Source organism: Mugil cephalus, chromosome 11 (genome assembly GCF_022458985.1).
Source record: "Mugil cephalus isolate CIBA_MC_2020 chromosome 11, CIBA_Mcephalus_1.1, whole genome shotgun sequence".
Lineage (NCBI taxonomy): Eukaryota > Metazoa > Chordata > Actinopteri > Mugiliformes > Mugilidae > Mugil > Mugil cephalus.
Genome location: NC_061780.1, coordinates 7,652,054 through 7,665,576, shown reverse-complemented (window position 1 = coordinate 7,665,576; position 13,523 = coordinate 7,652,054). Strand labels below are relative to the sequence as shown.

Below are 13,523 nucleotides of genomic sequence, written 5' to 3'. Positions count from 1 at the left end.
CCAGTGTTGACATTTTAGTTCAACTTGTTATCACAGATCTATTACCTCATTACCTGTGGTGGAAAATATTTGTACATTTACTCAAATACTGTACTAAAGTACAGTTTTGATGTTACTCGTTGTATGTTCTGTGTAACACATTTCAATTTTATGCTAAGCTACTTTATACTCCTCTCCCACTAGGCTACATGTTATTAAGGAATGACAATATTTAGCAGCATTTTCTATTTTTAACATGAGGAACAGGGTCATAGACAACAAACTGAAATATCCAACAAAATATGAACTTAAAACTAAATGCTTCTTGTAATTGCATCAACAAATTCATATCTTATATATTTATACACATGGGCTATATATGCCCCTTTACAGTCATAGTTGTGCACAAGTGACAACTGATAGAGTAAAAATACTTAAGTTTATGTCAGAATACATTATTCTTACTTGTACTGGAGCATTTTTATACTGTGTTATTGTTACTTTTACTTATGTAATGGATCATATTACTTGTTGTCCTGTTGTTAACATCAAAACAAACTAAAGTTGGTCTGAAGCTGGTGAGAATAGTATTCAAAGATGCAAATATTAGGCTAATAATAATAACGATGGCTCTAGACTACAATATATGAAAATATATTGGCTGTTGAGACATTTAATTCAAAACTGCCAATCTTACTGTGGTGGTGAGGAAACATCAGGTTATAACTAGCGTCATTTAGATTTATCCTCTAAGGAATGGAACATTTCTGTATAAGATTTTATGGTAATTCATCTGGTAATTGTTGAGATAACCAGAGACATGGGCAGGGGGAAGAAAATATAATTACTACTACAGTGTTCAAGGTCCCTGTCCAGGGTGTACCCTGCCCCGCCTCACCCGGTGACCACTGGGATAAGCTCCAGCAGCCCCCTGAAACCCTCTGAGACCCTCTAGAGGACGAGCGGTTACAGAAGATGAGAATGAGTGTTCAAGCTCGTAAAAGAAAATATCTTTGAGCATTTTTCTGCAGTGAAGGCCACCAGTGAACTTGAACAAATAAGCAGTTAGTCCCTATAGAGAGGCCTGTCTGTGAGAATTTGTCATTAAAATTCTGCTGCCATAAAGTCCCTGAAAAACACTTGAGAGGAATCCTTTCTTGGAAAGCGGTGACAGACTGGATCACTCAGCAGCCAGTTCACTGGCAACAGTCTGTCAAGCGCAAATGGGCTGGCCAGAGACCAAAGAGAAAAGATGTAACACGCGCAAAGTCTCGAAAGACAAACGGCCGAACGTGTGAGAATGGAATTATTTGCACCTTCCCAAAACTACGTCAAAGCATATGCACAAGGATTACTGTTTGTTGGTTTGTTTATTTGCTCTTTCTCCACCAGAGGAAAACAAGAGGAAACAGGTAAAGAAGTGGGAGAAGTGTGTAGGAGGTTCTGTCGTGCAGGAAAAAGAGGGGAAAGGAAGAGAAACAGAGTTGTTGACAGATTGAGAGAGGGGGAGGGAAACCACGTGGAAGAACCATCCTGTGACAGCTGTCCAACAAGCATGCATAGGTGTGAGTGTTACGGGTGCTCACTGGCGGTCGCCAGCCACACTGCCTCGTTTCAAACAGACAAATCCAATTTTACGCAGATTTTTACAGAAGCCCATCAATTTTATAAAGCGCTTTATACAGCAGTTACTTTTTTTTTCTTCTTTTGCCAGACACACTTCCAAATTATACTTATATTACATGTCTGATTGCCTCAAATTCCTCTTTGACTGATGTGAAAATGTTTTGTTGTTTTTTTTTTTTTGTTTTTTTTTCAGGCAGTGATTCTTCCAACAAGACAGCGGACAACTTACTGTACACAGACAGACATACAGACAGACACAAATATACAGAACAGATACAAAGAGATAGGCAGAGAGGAAGAGAAGGAGAAAGGCAGAGGACCAGAAGCAGATTTTGAGCGTCATGCCTGCAGACAAGTCACTGTAAGTCTTGAAGATGGCAGTAGAATTATACAAAAAAGAGGTTCAACAAAGACGTGATCAGTAAACCTTAACGTTGACAGAAATATATTTGGCTTCTTGTTGTTTGTTTATTCATTCATTGAGACTTTTAATGAACAAAAAAAAAATATATATATATAAAATAACCCAAATTGAAGCAGTGTCTTTTCTGGACAGATGTCTCTTTTTAGCAAACAGTCGAGCCCAAATAATCCATGATCAACAAATATGAAGTCTTTCCACTGAATAACATTTTAAAGAAAACGATACTGCTCCCAGATGGATAGGTACCTACACGAAATTATAGACTCTGTACAAGCTGTCACGTTATTCCTCCCCCCAAGTAATTGTTCAATAAATAAATCAATATGTGCCATTGGGTAAAGACATTCTGTTTGCAGTTTTGAGCCCTCTTTAAAAATTGCTTTGTATGGTCAGTGAAAGAAAGTGACGATTGTTTCTTTAAAACTGAGAGCTGCCAAATTCTCCATCTCTTGTCTCTTACCGAGGTTTGTTTTCCCTCTCGGCGTAAAGTGCTCAAAACCGGGCGACAACGAGACTGCTTTACAACAATGACACCTATTCTAACTTATACTGGAAGGGAATTCAACAAGTCAGTAGAAAAATAAACATTGTCCCCAACGTTGCATAAAGAAGCAATCAATAAATAAATTCATTCAAGTCACTAAACAACGTTTTTTTTTTTCCTCTTAAAAGTTTCTCACACAATCATCAGAGTGAGAGGAGAAGGTGCTCCCCGACAGAGAAGAAGATGGAAACAGTGGTTGTGTGTTGTTGTAAAGTTTGTCAGTGAGTCATGCAGAGAGAGTCCGCTCGTTTCGCTGTTTAACTCCCCATCTTGCTCCTTCAGATGAAAGAAAGAAAATGAAGAAATAAATGACACCATGCTCCTCGAACGTCACCATAATCACTATCGGCAGCTTCTTCACAGTAATAACGACGGGCAGGAAGACACCGATCGGTTCGGCTCCAGCGTTCAGTCCTAGTCCTCTGTTCTGTTCTGTTCTGTTCCCTGATTGGCTGATTGCACGCGGGCCGCGGTTTCAGCCCCGTGGACTCAACACGCCGCCGCTGCACTTTTGTCTCTCCAGAAAGATGGACTTGCGTCTTTTTTTTTGTTTTGTTTTTTGACTTTTAAACCTCCTCCAGTCCGAGCGATCGCTCTATTTACAGCGTTTGTCTGTTTGCGGTGGTTTTCCGTGACAAAACAAAAAAAAAACAAAAAAGTCAGGCTAAACTGTGAGCTCGAGAGCAATCCCAAAAACAAAAGTGAGACACAAGAGGTGTACAAAAATAAAGAAATCACACTGTAACAGCACGGACTGTGAGTGAGCGAGTGAGAGGCAATTTCTATATACTCAGATTATTTACATCTATACGACAGAGCTGACGCCGGCTCTTTAATAGAGACGCCAGCGTTGCGCCTGCCTATTGCTGGTTACAATTTAGATATCTGTGTGTCTGTGTGTGGTGGCGAGCCAGCAGTGAATGCATTTTCAGCTCCTTTGAAAGACCTGTTTATCTTTGTGTCTTAGGAGAGAGCGCTCAAATCTGTCTTTCTATGAGGAGACGTGAAAAGCAGCGCTCATGTACGGCCGTCTGCGTCCCAGTACATTCAAGATAGTGGTTATCATCCTTTAATTTATCCCCCCTCCCCTCCCCGACTACGTCTGCGAGGAAAAAAAAAAAAGCAGCTGAGGATTTTGTGTTGTAAAGTGGCTCGGTTTTGGTTGTTGGTGGTGCTGAAAGCTCTCAGAGTGGGTACTGGGTAACATCAACGGTCCAAAGGCAGCCTCTGACCTGTTGGATTGCATCAGTGCAAAAAGAGATTCGCATATGCAGCTCCGTCACAAAAGCTCGCCGCTCAAAGCCCGCCGCGGCCACACCTGAATACTATGGTTCAGTGCAAAGTCTATACAGTGCCGTATAGTACAGGTACTCCATAGTACTCAGAAGAAACATGCATACAGAGAGTAGGAAGCACACTATCTTACAGTACAATCCTTATCTGTGCAGTGTTCAGCGTGTGCAGTCAGCAGGACAGGCCTGTCCCTGGGTTGTGCCTCGGGCATCCTGATGCCACGACGTCACAGGAGAATTCATTTCGAGACTGCATTTCACTGAAATGCTCACGTTTTCCGGCGCCTGCTCGTTTGTTGTTGAAAGTTGTCGGGTGACGTATGCGTTTGATGCGACGGGGAAATCAATTTGATTAAATGCCATCTAATGTGTTGAGTAACAGCTGTAAACAGAGAAGTTCTCCCAGGGGAAAACTGTTATACCTTATCATACACTTATACATAGATTCTTGTTCTTTTTCTTTTGTTTGCTTTATTACAAAATTATTCTTATTATAACGCTTTATTATGTTAGGTTTTTCGTTATCATTAGAAGACGATGACAGGGTCGTGTTTGTTTGTCTTCATAGAAAGCATGCATGGTTCCATTCCCCTCCCCTTCATCTCAGTGTGGTGTCATTCCCTTGATGGAAATGATTCAGTCAGTAGGTGCTCCTCCTCCTCCTCCTCCTCCACTCTCACTCTTCTCCTCAGTTACCTTTGGGATGTAAGGCTTACAAAGTAATAGGTGTCCTTTGTTGCATCGACTCTTGTCTCGTCGTGAGTTCACTTCAAAGTCTGTTTCTCACCCTTTTGAATAATTCATCTTGCAACCGAAATGGTGGTTTCTGATACCTGAAAAAGGAACATAAATAGATATATGTTGTGTTTTTACGCTCATCCCTTGCCAGCTCCCCGGTCAGTTTGTAATAAGGAGTCTCTTGACAGCCAGGAACTCAGTTGGTTGCCATGGAAGCAGGTGGCCCCTCCTTCTCCTCTAGTGTCTGGATGAGGCCGGAGGTGACATCGGAGGCTTTCCGCTCTGTGATTGGTTCTGCCGGTGGTTGCCCCGGACTACTGCCGCCGGAGGCATCCCCTTGTTGCGTGGGCGGAGTCAACGTGGCCGCCTCTGGCTCCAAGCACAGTGTGACCTCTTCCTCCTGATCGGGGCACACACACACCAGGATCAGAGGACTTAGATCACACATAGAAGCGGTTTTCTGTTTGTAGACTGACCATCAGCTACGATGCACTTCACCTACTGTAGTCTTGACCTTGAAGAACGCAGGTGTAAAAATCTTTCTAAAAGTCTTTTTTGACCTTTCTTGAACTTCGCATCCAAACATTAAGTGCTGAAATGTGACTTGTGACCAAACAGATCTTGTGACGAGTTTGTTTTGGCAAGTTCAAAAACTGACTTTTAAACATGTATTAAAATAATTTGTGACCAATGATATTCAGTATTTAGTGAGTCACTGTTTTCTTCCTTGTTTTTTTTCTCACTTTTCTTAGTTTTATCGATTGTCAAGCAGGAACAGGTTCAAAACTTCTAAGTGAATTGGATTTTGATTGTTTTGGGTTTTAAAAAGAGTCATTGGTCTGAAGTTTTAAATACTGGACGTCTGATACAATTTCCAAGCAAACCTTTAAATTAGTTCTTTCTCTTTCGCCACTTTTACCTGATTTATCCAAAAATGTAATTGCAAATAACATTTTTGGACAATCTGCAGTTTCTCAACCTTCTACTATTGACTTATAAAATCACAAACTGCTTATTTACAGCAGGGAGGTACTGATTCATTCATTCATTCATGTATTCAAAATTAATTAAAATAAAATAATGAGGCATCAGGAGTTCAAAACTAATAAATACTACTACTAACACTGCAATTTTCCCCACTGTGGAGTAAAGTCAAAGACGACCTTACCTGATATTCCCTTAAATCAAAGAGAAACTGCAAGTCAGTAACTGGAGTCACTGGGATAAACCCCCTAGTATGGGCTGGTACAGTGCTCTCTCAGCAAGTCCATATCAAATATTCATGGCTGATGAGATAATGTTATGTAATTTTCACCGCACCTTGACCTCCTCTTCCTGCTGCTCCAGTAACGGGGAGTGTTCTGTCCCCACCATCTCGTCTGCAGGGGGGATGCAGAGGCTCGGCTCCACCACCGCCGCCACGCCCATGTAGCCGCCCACTTCCACGGGGTAGGCCTCCATCTGCCCCGTGTTCCACAGATCAACCAGCGGAGGGTGGACAGAATGAACCAGACTGTGGATGGTGCTGTTGGGCGTTGCTTGCAAGGACTGATTGGCGCTGTGCAGCCGGTGCTCCAGAGACTAGAAACACAGGGATGAGACGGGGATCAGAGGGGGCGAGGAAAACAAACATCTGTAACCTCGCTTGTTGCAAACTATCCATTCATGTTTTGTGACACGGTGACATGTCAGAGGCGGCACGATGTCAAGAAGTAGCTTCAAAGCGGCGTCAAAGTACACAAGAAAACAGTTCAACGGGACTAACCTGTTTACAGTAAACACTACACCACTGACGATCATTCCTTTACGCGTAGGAGCAGATAAGCTTTAATTATCTAATTATCTTAATTATCTAGCTTTAATTCAGCTGCAGTTTTAATTTCAAAGCTAAAACGTATCTTTTTAAGTACATAAAATAAGCTCTCACACAGGCAAAGGTGTCTATTTAGTGTGTCATTCATGAGGAGCAACTAGTTCTGCTCTTGAAATAAACTTGATAAAATAAAAATAAAATTGATTAAAAAAAAGAAGATCCATGCCCGATGAGACTTAACATTACGACCACCGACAGGAGAAGTAAACAGGCTGTTCTGGAGGGCCAAGGGAGACCTACACAATATTAGGAAGGTGGCCATAATTAAATGCCTGATCGGTGTTTGCTGACGAGACGCACACAATACACTAAATGTACCTGCAGCTACTGCTACACTACTTCACATTAGTTGAACTTTTAAATATACAGTGAATGTACAGTGTTATAGATATATAATCTACATGTGTGCATGAAAACATTATTTTATTAGTGTTAAAAACTGGATACATTTTTGTCACAAGAGTACTTGTAATTAATTACTGACAGTAGTTTGACAGAATAGTTTTTCAGGAAAGAGTGATGAGTGTTCAAACTCCGTAAGTCATCACTCTTATCTGAAGGTGTCTTCTAAAAATAAAAACCCTCAAGAATTTATTTTCTGACTCAGCGTGAAACGCGGGAGTTTTCTGAGGGCACACAACAGCTCTGGGTTTATGCTCTATTACAGAGCAGCACTAAATCTCGGCTACATGTGGGATCTCGTTGTGCGTGAACCTGTGCTACACTGTGGCTGCACGTGCTCTCAATAAATCACCTGTTGTTGCTGCTGATACTGCAGGAGCTGCTGTTGCTGGTAGTGCTGGATCTGATGGATCTGCTGCAGCTGCTGTAGCTGACTCTGCTGCTGGAGACTGAACTGCTGCTGCTGCTGAGACAGGAAGTGAGGCGCCGCCTGGCCGTCGTACCCGTCCGTCCCCATAACGTAGGAGCCAGCAGGGGGAGACGCCACGCCGGAGGGATCGTTGTTGATCGGCTCCCAGGCGTCGGAGGAGGAGAGGCAGTAGTGGCCCTGCGAGACGTATGTGTGAGGCCACACCTCCGCTGAGGAGTGGTGCAGTATCTGATCTGGAAAAAATGAAACATGCAGCAGCTGCTACTAGTGCTCTTCAGACTGGGTGAACAGGTGCAGGAACACTGTGTGGTTTGGTCACGATTCAGCACAAAAACAGACTAAATCCTCCAGATATGATGCATAAAAGAAAGCAGGGAACTCTTTACGTCAGGCTGCAGATTGTTTGCTGATTTCCAGCTAATATATTTAAAAGGTGACAGATCAGTGTGATAAATCTGTATAGAGATTGTATATTTTTGTTTATTTTCTGTAATTTTGTTAAACTAAAACAGTTTCTGTTCTGTTTCATTAATTTTATTTTATTTACATGATTTCAAATCCACTATACGATCACTGTGTCAATGGACTGTATATAGAGTATAGATGTTAACACAAAAGCGGCAGAGCCACACGAGATGACATCCTTCTCTTATTGTTCCCTGTCTAATGCAGATGCAGAATAAACCTGCTGTCAGCTCCAAGAGATTTTCATTTGTTTAGCCAGAAGACACATTTAGTATTTTGTTTTTTCGTCGAATAAAACATCTCTAGCTTATTAGCAGTCAGGCTGGGCTGAGTGAGATCTGGATCCAAACCTAAAGCAGAAATGTCTCCAGTAAGCACTGAACAGTTTCAGCATTGGCACACCTTACCACAGTTGAGTCATCACTCCTGTCAAATTGTATAATGCAGACACTGCTTTGATTTCACGCAGTTTTTCTTTCCTTCTATCCAGAAAGGGGGAATAAATTGGGCCCGGGGGTAAACACAGCGGATTATTTCCACCCTGTGCTTAGAGGTAATTTGACTTAAAAATCATGGGATAATTTTATGGAAATGCATTAAGGGAAGACGGTTTATACTAAACCAACTCATCCTGCTTGTCTGCACCTTGAACTTCATGAAGAGAAGGAAGAAAACAGTTCATATGAAATGAATCATGACGAATGTTATACTGCAAACTATGTCTGACTTCCCCCACCTTTCTGTCTACATAAGCTTTCCCTCCATGCAGTCATTGCTTCTGGAGTTACCTCGACTGGTGATGCTCTCCTGGTTGACCTCACTCAGGTGAGCCACGCTGCCCTGGTTTGACCCTGACCGTGGACTCTCGCCGTCCATCGATGACCACGCCAGGAGTGTTGCCTCTGAGATGGCAAACTGTTGCAGGATACCTGAGATCAGAATTCAAACATCAAGTCCGGATCAGTTGAGTTAACTCCTACACTAGCGTTTATTTCTGTGGCACGCCCGCCCTCGTCCGTGCATTCGTTCCCAACCTGCAGCGAAACGAGCCTCCTTCTCTCCGTCGCTGAGGTCACTGTAGGCGTCGTTTTCCAGCCGCCGCTCTTTCTCCCGTTCCTGGGTGGTGATGCGGGCCTGGGGGATGCCACCCGCACCCACCGTCTGCATGCCCCAGTTTTGCCATTCAATCATGTGAGCGACCCGACCCTGGGCCATGGCCGTGGGCTTTGTCACTCTTTCCTTCATAGTGCGGGAGACTCCTGGCATAGGACGAAGACCAGAGGGGAGGGAGTATGTATTATTATCAAGTCCGCATTGTTGCCATGGACGCTGTGATAGCCTGTGGAAGCATGGATGGATGGTATGAAGTATGGATATGCTGAAGGGTTGGACTGATGACCTGGTTTGGAGAGGCTATAATAAGATAGTGTGGCAATTTTCTTCCTACCCTTTTTTTAATAAATTAGTTTTGATGTTAAGTATAAAACTCTGAGGGAATGGCTTGAAAAAATGTGAATATTTTAAAATTGTTTTCGGCCTCAGCAAAGATAAACCGGAGAAGAAAAATATTATCAGTCTAATCCGACCAGTCGAACGCCGGAGTTTAATGAGCGCCTCCGTGAGCATGGTTTCTCGGATTGGCTAAATGACAAGGGTTGTGTAGGTGACATTCACATGTTTAATGAGACTATAAGCCATCACCTGTTCACAGGACACGGAGGAGAGGAGGCAACAGATGAGTCTTGTCTGACAAAGGTGCATCATGGGATGGAGCAGGTTAATTGGGGTGAGTAGGCAGTGTGGAATGAGTAATGAGAGGTTGGCTTGTTGACATGATGGCTTTTTCCCACTTCTGCTAAGCTGTGCTGTGTAAGCAGAGACCTCTTCCCTTGCTCTCTGACTGAGAACTTGACGTAAAGACTGCTGAGCGTTAAAACGCGAACCCGCATCTGCGTGACGGCTCCTTTGTTCATGTGACCGACACATGATGACACACGCTGCAAATCCCTGGTTGACTCTCTCCGATGGTGGCGCGTGATGATGAGATTTATGAATAAATTACAAGACAAATCAGTACCACACCACACAGTGGACCAGCTGCACTTCACTACACCGTACTGCAATACACGTCTTTGCACTCAAATGAGCTGCACTGCACAAAACAGCTGGGCGAACCCAAAAACACTACAGGAAAGCACCGCACTACACTGGACTTAACTCCGTTTAACAATTCACTTTACAGGGTTAAAAACATCCATACTCATAATTCGAGACGCCACAATTTACACAACCACTTCACAAAAAATCTACACTTCCCACTCACCACTCACCTTTCCTTAGAGTAACAAGCTGTATGATGACGAGCTGTGTGTGTTGTGTTTTTCAAGCTGGACTCATCCCATCAATGGCCCAGGAGGAGCCATTGACGACTGTTGTAACAGTGTGGAGAGGGAGTGATGCAGGGGAACCCGTTTCGGGTACCATGCTGACTCCAGCGCCCGCTGGGGAGGGCGGAGCCAACATGGGGTCATTTACCAGTTACAGCACAGACACACACCTGACACACCTGACAGAGAAGACTTAGCCAGAGCTCCGATGCCATAGGCGTTTGAGTTCCTCTTGAGCCGGGGCAGGATTGATGTGGTGTCCTCCATGGACAGCTGGAGGGAGAGAAGAGAGAGGAATGGAAGAGACGGGGGGCGGGGGGAGTGTGGAGAAATAATGGACAGCATGGTGGATGGTGTGACAGGGCACACAAAGATATCGAGACAGTGCGTGTGTTAAAGAGGGGTGAGTGGAGAGGAGAAGCGATGGAAATGTTGGATTAATACAAAATACAAAACCTGCATCACCCAAGTCCTGTTACAGAGTGCCTTTGTAAATCTTTACCAGTACGTGTTCCTGATTGTGCTCACAACCGTGCACCAGTACGATAGACTGCAAGATCGACTGTACAGCTGAGGAGGTGTGTGTGCGTGTGTGGAGGAGGGCGGGGTGGTCGTGGGTGGCGGAGGGGGTAATAGCTAAAGGGTGGTTTAAACCAAAAGAGGCGAAAGAAACAAATACATAAAGAAAGAAATGCAGTAGATGAAGGAATGATGCCACGACACTTACATTGATTCCTTCCCATGAAAATTCTGAACGTCCATGCTGAGGAAGAGAAATAGGAGGAGAGAGGGATGGGGAAAGAAAGAGTAAGAGAGTGACAGGACAGAGAGAACATTGACATGCAGCGGGACGGGAGGGACAGAGGGTTGATTGCACACCAGACATGCGGAGGAAGAAATTAAGAGGAGGGAAAGGAAAAGAAGAGAGACGGGAAATTTCCAGGAACGAGGACAGGCGACAGTCAAGGGCCAGAATGAGAGGGAGAAGGGAGGGGATTAGACAGGGATCAGTTTATATTTGCTTAGTTATGTATAGCAGAGTGAATATGCTACGGGTGGTTGAGCTTCTGCTTCGGTTGCATGTGCTGCCAAAAACCAAAGAAAGCCAGCGGAGAGTTGTGTGTGAGGGAAAGAGACATCAGTACTGTGTTGAACGGTATCTGATGCTGCAGACAGACGTGGGGCCGAGGCTAACAGCGGGAAGACGAGAGTGTGCGTTTATGTGTGCGCTGGCTGGGGAGGTAGGGGGGTGGCGAAGTGAAGGCAGATGCTGAGGACGGAGCAGATAAGCAGCAGCTTCTGTCACATCGATTCTCTCAATCAGCTGGACTGACATGGAAGTAGACTGGGGACACTGGCAGGGGAATTGTATCCACAGTCGTCTTGGTGCATACAGATAGAAAGGGAGGCCCTGAAATGTGAACTACTGTGGTCCCTGCAATACACAAATCCCATTCCTCTTGTTGTTTCAGTGACACCACTCTCATTTCTGTGCAGTTAACATGAATGAATGGTAAAGTACCTCTAAAACCCGCCGATTAGTACGTGTGTTATCTGCTCAAATCCCTTCTTTTTCATTATTAGCGTTAGTTTGAATTTTCAGAGCAACTCAAGGACAATTCTGAATGTGCCTAGAAATGAGTCTGGCACAGTGGATATTTGGAGCTGGCTGTTTTCCAGTCTGTGTTAATCTAGCTAGTGGCTGCCTGTGGCTTTATATGTGGAACGGCGTCAATTTCCACATATTACACTCAGTAAAATACAAATGAAAATTTCTCCAAAATGTGTTCTTTCAAAATAGAAATAATAGAATGTAAAATAAAAATAAAATTACAAAGGTTATTTCAGTTAAATGTATTTCAGTTAAATGTATAGACCCCGTCACGGTTTGTAAACAATGTGATGTATTTTGAGGGGCGGGGCTTAACTGGAAGCAACAAATCCCAAACACTGTAGATTGTAAACAGTGGTTAACATATTTCAAGAGACAGTTTTGGCAAGAATGGACGAGAGATACACATATTTTAGAGAATATACTAATACACTCACTCCCTGAGTGTTATTTTAACTTAAGGGACTATATTCATAACACTCTCACTCACTGGATGGACGATTTGAACAAGGAATACACAGAGGGGATGAAGTCTGGTCAGTCTTTAATAAGTGAAGCCTCTCCAACCAAGATATTAAAAGAAGTAAGTGGACTCACTGTGGAGGGTAACGTAGTAAACGTAACTTCTGCTTGGACACCACTGAAACACGTAACTAACGTTGCCTTAGCTCGTGGTTAGCATTAGCATTAACGTGTAACAAGAATGCCCCAAATAATGATTAACTTACATAATTTGTCAAATCGTCTATCCAGTGAGTGATGGATGATTTGACAGGACTGTCCACCATGCAATGGGCAGACATTTACATGTACCTAATTGAGAACACTAGCATCTACACAAAAGAAAAGCTGAAGGTACATAAATCGTTAGACGTCTATAACAATGTCTTAAATGGACAAGTGCAAGACTTGCAATAGAAGAATTTGAACAATGACTTTTGTCCATACGAACATAGAGGGGCTGTCTTTATCAACAAAGATATTACAAGAAGTAAGCCGAACCACTGTGGAGGGTAACGTAGCAATGCAATTCGCCTAAATAATGATTAACTTAACATAATTTAATTCACGATTCAGTCTAACCCATAACGTTTTCCAGGCTGAAACTGATGATGCATTATGAATCTCAAGTAATATGAAGTGTGCTCTTTGTCGATTGTCTCACTCCAGTCATTTCTTCCAAAGCCAAACCAAAGTTGTCTATGACTGGCAGTGGCTGGTATGTGATAAAACTTCAAGTTAATATTTTAGATTTTTCGGTTTTGGCACCAAAAAATACAGCAAGACGACATTTCCATGGTTGAAAGTGACAGTGTTTGCCTCAAGCTTCCCTCTGCTTTGCCTCCAGCTAACATCGTGACGTCACAGTGACGTAGGCCATGAAGGGGTCTATTGGCTTTAATCAATAATGAAGATAATGATGATGTTTAAGGATACATATTTAGTGTACAATGTCAATCTGCAAAGGGCCTAAAGCTATAATATTATTGTGGGAAAAAGTGCCTTGGGGACATTAATTGTAAGAATCTAAATTTTGTACTAAAAAGTACAATCATGCTACTTGAGTAAATGTACTTTAATTAACCCTACTGGTTTTACAAGGGCAGCTAATTTATTGCAGGGTGACAATAGTGAGATACTGTGAGAGTGATTACCAGGATAGCGTTCACTATTTCAGCTTCACGAAGCATGTATCCAGATACCCCGTGTTAATCAATATCAACCTCTTCCTGTTCTTTTCTTCACTTCTT

At 43.0% G+C, this 13,523-nt stretch overlaps 1 protein-coding gene across 9 annotated transcripts in view; it reads right to left on the bottom strand.

Annotated features, from left to right (window-relative positions):
- Positions 1-2,033: 2,033 nt before the first annotated feature.
- Positions 2,034-13,523, bottom strand: part of fam131bb (family with sequence similarity 131 member Bb) — a 40,313-nt gene continuing 28,823 nt past the window's right edge. For 2 of the 9 annotated variants that reach the window (XM_047598482.1, XM_047598478.1), the window contains 7 exons: positions 10,888-10,923; positions 10,331-10,433; positions 8,808-9,032; positions 8,562-8,702; positions 7,231-7,541; positions 5,924-6,184; positions 2,034-5,003 (listed from right to left, as the gene is read on the bottom strand). In XM_047598482.1, coding sequence (XP_047454438.1) covers positions 4,800-5,003; positions 5,924-6,184; positions 7,231-7,541; positions 8,562-8,702; positions 8,808-9,032; positions 10,331-10,427 — 1,239 coding nt within the window. In that variant the 5' untranslated portion in view covers positions 10,428-10,433; positions 10,888-10,923 and the 3' untranslated portion in view covers positions 2,034-4,799. Of the gene's footprint in view, positions 5,004-5,923; positions 6,185-7,230; positions 7,542-8,561; positions 8,703-8,807; positions 9,113-9,474; positions 10,098-10,330; positions 10,434-10,887; positions 10,924-13,523 lie in introns of those variants that run through there. The other 7 variants (XM_047598483.1, XM_047598480.1, XM_047598479.1 and 4 more) reach the window with 6 other exon arrangements.